The sequence below is a fragment of the Crinia signifera genome, chromosome 19, assembly GCF_055691185.1.
Source record: "Crinia signifera chromosome 19, ASM5569118v1, whole genome shotgun sequence".
Taxonomy (NCBI): Eukaryota; Metazoa; Chordata; class Amphibia; order Anura; family Myobatrachidae; genus Crinia; species Crinia signifera.
Window position 1 is genome coordinate 97,445,708 of NC_139226.1, and position 6,000 is coordinate 97,451,707.

The window sequence follows — 6,000 nt, forward strand, 5'->3', positions numbered from 1 at the left end:
CAGAAAAGGCTAGACTGAAAACATAAATGATCAACTAACCAAGGTAGAATAATTCAATAAGGTAATCCGCTCTAAATTGATAGCGGTTGGAGGTGTACCATGGAGAAAATACAGTAGGCTCAATACAAGGTTAAGGACCTCAGGGTGGGCCTCCAGAAGAGCAGGAAGGTCCCGGCTTGGTCGGCCACTGCCTCCATCTACTGGGTGTCAGCAGGCTGTCTGCCACACTTCGAGGATTTGTGTTCCACTGTTGAGAGCAACCCGGAAGCTCCCAGCTCCACCAATACTGTGCTGTGTCTTGTTCATCTTACTTCTTCCACTCTCATCCTACCTAGCAATTCCCACCACTACTCCCATCCTGACCTCTGATTTACACTACTACTCCCATCTAACCCCTGCTTTCCGCTATTTCTCTCATCCAGCATCCCTGCTTTGCAATACTACTACTCCCTTACTGCCCCCTGCATCCCACGTCTAATGCTCCCATCCAACCTCTTTCTTCCAATTACTACTACTACTGCTTCCATCCTTCCCGATTCCTTCTACTACTACTCCCACCCTGGCTCCAGTGGCAGTGGAGTGTACAGAGCTCATTCTCCGCTATGCTCAGTGTCCCGGCACTTTGACAAAAAACGAAAGCAAAACATTGCTTTTGCTGTGTTATCAACGGAGGGAAACCATCTGGTTCTTCTCCATCGGTGGCAAAAGTTTTCAACATCGGCCACAAACCATCGATGATTGTCGATGACCATCCCTAATCAGTTGAGGGTAAATCGGTTGTGTACCTGTAATATTGATTTAATCTTGAAAGAAAATGACAAGGACCCTATAGAGAAAATGCTGTATTAATGTAATCTACCCATTAACAACTTAAAGTACATTAACCCCATAACAGACATCATTGGCACCTATTCCTTGTCACTTACCCACAGAGAGGACAGGTCAGCCGGTTGTCTATGGCCCGGCCACGGAGACAGCTTGCACAGAAGTTGTGGTAACAGTCCAGCAGACATGGATGTTCATACTGCTCCTGGCACAGGAAACAGGCCAGAGGGTGGCAGTGAGCCTTATCCAAGTCATGTAGATTTTCCAGGGGAGAAAATATCTCACCAGACATTTCTATGAAGGTGAAACATACAATAAAGTCACCAACACATATATGCCCAATGTGTATAGCATATAAAAAATATATACATTAAAGAAAAAAAATGGGAAGATGCAGAGCCGGATTGGGAAACATAAGTGGCCCTAGAACAAAAGTGGCCTAACGCAGACGGCAACAAATAAAATGTGGGCGGAACAACACCAAAATAGGCGGGACATACGGAACCATGTCTGTGTGAAAGCTGTTGGGTTCAATAGGCGTGGCAGTCTATCCCTTGAATATCACACCCCCCCCCCCCCTCACCCTGTGGAGCCCAGAAACACCACATGCCTTGTTACACCCCCAGATAGCACCTACTCCGGTCCTTTTAACATACGTGTTAGGGATGATTCAAAATCATTGATGGTTTATGACCAATGTCCAATATTTATTCCAAATACTTTTGAAATAGATAGGGGAGAACCAGATGGTTTCCCTCCATTGATGGCAAAGCAAAACCGATGTTTTGCTGTTGTTTTTTTTTTTTTTTTCAAAGTGCTGGGACATGAAGCCCCGCACCCTTATTTTGATTGGCCCACATGTCAATCAGTCAAACAAAATGGATGACAATTGATAGGTAAAATATTGATGGTCATACATTTGCATAGTTTAACACTATCGATGGACAGTTGCACTTTTGCCATTTATGGCAACCATCGATGGCAACGATGGCCATCCCTACTGCATGGATAATTTATGTTCTGCAATGATTAACGTTATGAAGCAGAGCGGATATTCCCAACCTCAGTCCACAAGGCACGTGCTAGGGTAATTTCACTATAGTTTCTAAAAACAAAAATAAGATGTGATGTTGCCCAGAGAAAACCAATTGGATGCTCTATGACATCATAGAAAATTATAGATAAAATCACCTCTTTTCATTTTTCGAAGCTTTAGTAAACCTTGGACTTAATCATACCTCCCAACTTTTGGGCAGCAGGGCTCGGGATGCCTGTGCTCTCAAAGGGGGTGTGTCCTTGGAAAAGGGGGAATGGCTTTGTGGGAATGGTCACAATCGCGATGGATGGGGTATTAACAGTCTGGACCATATGTGGAGGCTGCAAGGAGCTGGTCTGATGTTCTGGATCTGCATTGTTCTGGTTTTTACACAAATCCCATTTTTTTTGGCTATTACTCCACTATTAAGGTGCATACACGGAACAATGTAGCTAACGCTATGATTTCCTCAGAACTCCTGGACAAAAGATTTGGTGTCAAATAGTGAACGATTGTACAAGCGAATACACATGAATGATTGATCTTAAACGATGGTGGAGGGGAGCTGAAGCCAGTCAATCAGCTTTTACCAAATTGTACATCGTGCATACACATGAAACGATTGGTACACATTGCTAAAGATTGGTCTATGATCTTTCTGCATGCAGGAAAGATCACAGACCTCTATTAACGACCGGCGGGTGCGCACATCAGCATCGATGTCGTTCATACACGCGGAACAATTTGAGCAAATGGTCGGGAATGCCCAGATCTTTTGCCAAATCTAGCAGTGTGTGCGCACCTTAACTTTTTAGAACTTTAAGAATCTATTATTATTTACCAAACCCCTCCTCTTCTATATTACTTAGGATATGTTTTGTTTGCTAGTTATATAGTAGTGAGTGCAGCCAGAGAACAATCCCAGGTCACTGCTGCTGCATTGTTTTAACACTACACACCAGCGTAATCACTGTATAGTGCATACTGTATCTCTCAGCTCTGCAGTGTGAACCATACAACCAGTTTTATACATACCCAGAGACGTGTGCGTTCTACAGTCACTCCCGCTGCATTGCCTGGTGCCAATAACCACAGATTCCAGCTTTGCAGACATAACTGTAGCTGGGAAGCTTCAAGGGCAAGCTGGGATCTCTTGTAACAGGCACAAACAGCTGATGCTGCAAATGTCTAACCCTTCCATGCTGAGCAAACTTCCAGAATAATAAGTTAGGAGAATCTCTGGATTCCACAGCGTCTATGCTACCGATAGCTCCAGTGTATAAATATACATTATAACACAAGTGCAAAACAGCTAAAAGGAAGAAAATCATTTTGTTACAGTGTGAAAGCAAAACCTGGATTTCAGTGCAGGAAAGTGCCCGTGTCTGTACCAGTGCGATCAGAAAACTGGTCTCACCTCTTAGGATGTGTGAGGAGCTTGTGTGTGCTTGGTCCCTGCGCCCCTTCCTCTGTCCCTGCTCTCCCTAGTTGGAGCAGAGAAGAATGACAGAGATTGGGGCGGGACGCATAGCAGTGTCCAACAGGGAGGCAATACTCTGCCAAGACCAAATATCTTCCTCTAACACTAACATACCAACCAGACTGCACTAAGGGCTTACTCTCTTCATTACTCATATCACTATTCCCATACAGATCTCTTACACCATTCTACCTACTGGAAAAAAGGATGTAGAATATTAGGTAGACAGGGGGAAATTTACTAAGATGGGAGTTCTATTTTACATGGGATGTTGCAATGGACAACCAATTAGATCCTGTCTATTATCATCTAGAGCAGGGGTGGCCAAACCGGTCCTCGAGATCTACCAACGGTCCACAATTTCCAGGTTACCTAGCTGGTGCACAGTTGTAGTCATTACTAACGGTCACTTTCCCAAATCACCTAGCTGGTGCACAGCTCTAGTCATTACTAACGGTCACATTTCCCAAATCACCTAGCTGGTGCACAGCTGTAGTCATTACTAACTGTCACATTTCCCAAATCACCTAGCTGGTGCACAGCTGTAGTCATTACTAACTGTCACATTTCCCAAATCACCTAGCTGGTGCACAGCTGCAGTCATTACTAACTGTCACATTCCCCAAATCACCTAGCTGGTGCACAGCTGTAGTCATTACTAACTGTCACATTTTCAAACCTGCTGCAGTCATTCCTACTATAGATCCACAGATTGCCTGGAAAACATGCACCGTTGGTAGATCTTGAGGACAGGTTTGGCCACCCCTGATCTAGAGGGTGCTAAATAAATTAAAAGTAGATTCGGACTGGTTGCCCATAGAAGCATCCCACGCAAAATAAAACTTCCATCTTAGTACATTATCCACACAGTGTCTAGATAGAAAGTCAATAGGTCAGTGATGGCTAACCTTGACACCCCAGCTGTGGTTGAACTACACATCCCAGCATGCCGTGCTACATTTTTACTATTTGGCCATGCTAAAACTGATGCAGGGCATGCTGGGAAGTGTAGTTCAACAACAGCAGGAGAGTCAAGGTTAGCCATCACTGCAATAGGTCGACCTTAAAAGGTCAACGGGTCAAAGACGGGAAAAGACAACATGGTAAAGGTCAACGGGGTCAAAACGACATGAAAAAAGGTAGACACATAAAAAGGTCAACATAAGGTTTTCCCTTTTTATAGGTGTTAATGTCTACATGGATCCCCAATTACGGTAACACGTAGCCTCCCATGGTTAGCTTCACCCACCATGCTTCGGGCCACGCTTGGCACACTGTTATATTCACCCTCTGTGCCAACATGGATGGTGAAGTAAGAACAAGCCATCGACCTTTTGACCCTGTTGACCTATTGCATGTTGACCTTTTGACCCTGCGATCTACATTATTGCATGTTGACCTTTTGGGGTAGACTTACTGACCATCTATCTAGATACTGTAGATCTTTCAACCGGAACCGTTTAAGGATGATCTTATTATTCATGGAGCAGGGAAAAGCCCTTTTGTGATTTTGGGATAAAAAAGGATGGATCTTGGTAGTAAGAAGGTCAGTCAGGAGGGGGTGACAAATGACTCACCGACGGTTGGGATTCCAACGGTCATTTTCCAACTTCAGAATCCCGACAGTCGGAATCTCAACTTACGCGCCCCCATAGAGGGAGAATAGCATAGGTGACGAGTGCACCAAGGGGCTTGAATGCGCTTGTCCCCTGTCGAGCTACTGACAGTCGGGATTCCGACGTCGGAGAAACAACGGTCGGAATCCCGACTGTCAGAGGGTTAAGTGCAGGAGGATTATAAATATAATTCATGTTGCTAATTGTTGTCATTTTATGTAACATAAGGAAGGAGACACATTGACGACGGGGCCCCCGAGCTCCGAAACGTTTTCATTCCTGCACAAGGAATAAAATTCCTGCTGTTTTCACCACTTATCAGCCTCCGAGTGCCGCTTATTTCTGCTGCATATTCCTTGAGGATACATCCCCTCTTGAAAGAGGGCACCGGAGCAAGTCAATTTGGCATTCACCCTCAGACCTGAGTGCCGGCCTCATTGCATTATATATATATATATATATATAATGCCACCGGACCTTCCCGCTTCTGCAGCGCAATCCAGCGCCTGTCGTCTCGGAGTTGCCCAGGACACGGAGGTCGACTAAACGAGTGAGCTGTTTTGCCTGATTGATTGTAATCAAGCCGTGTGGTAACCAGTCCACAGTGTTGTATTTTTAGATACGAGCATCACTGTGCTGTACCCTGGAGTCTGTATCTCCTTTTATGCTCAATAAATACTCTTTTAATACACTAGAAAGGGAAGCGGTACATCTGTCAGAATGAACTTAGGTCTACAGTCATTAGGTCGACCCCACTAGGTCGACTTGCAGGAAGGTCGACCTGACTTAAGGTCGACATGGGCCAAGGTCGACATGACTTAAGGTCGAATTTGCATAAAGGTCGACATGAGGAAGGTCGACTGGTCATAAGGTCGACATGGGTTTTTCACTGTTTTTTTTTATCCGAATGTCGACACAGTCGACATGGACACAGTTGGCAATGAGAATCGGACCCTCGCATCGCTCGCTTCGCTCGCAATGCTTCGGGCACGGTGCCTCGCTGCGCTCGGCACACTATTTTATTCTCCCACCACGCCCTAGTG

The 6,000-nt window shown here is 45.1% G+C and overlaps 1 protein-coding gene across 2 annotated transcripts in view; it reads right to left on the bottom strand.

The window, feature by feature from the left end:
- RNF207 (ring finger protein 207) overlaps positions 1-3,346 on the bottom strand; it is an 80,370-nt gene extending 77,024 nt beyond the window's left edge. Inside the window, exons 1-3 of one of the 2 annotated variants that reach the window (XM_083162990.1) lie at positions 3,279-3,346; positions 2,897-3,173; positions 927-1,119 (exon numbers count right to left, since the gene is read on the bottom strand). In XM_083162990.1, coding sequence (XP_083019116.1) covers positions 927-1,119; positions 2,897-2,975 — 272 coding nt within the window. In that variant the 5' untranslated portion in view covers positions 2,976-3,173; positions 3,279-3,346. The remainder of the gene's footprint in view (positions 1-926; positions 1,120-2,896; positions 3,174-3,278) is intronic. The other variant, XM_083162991.1, reaches the window with a different exon arrangement.
- Positions 3,347-6,000: the final 2,654 nt, after the last annotated feature.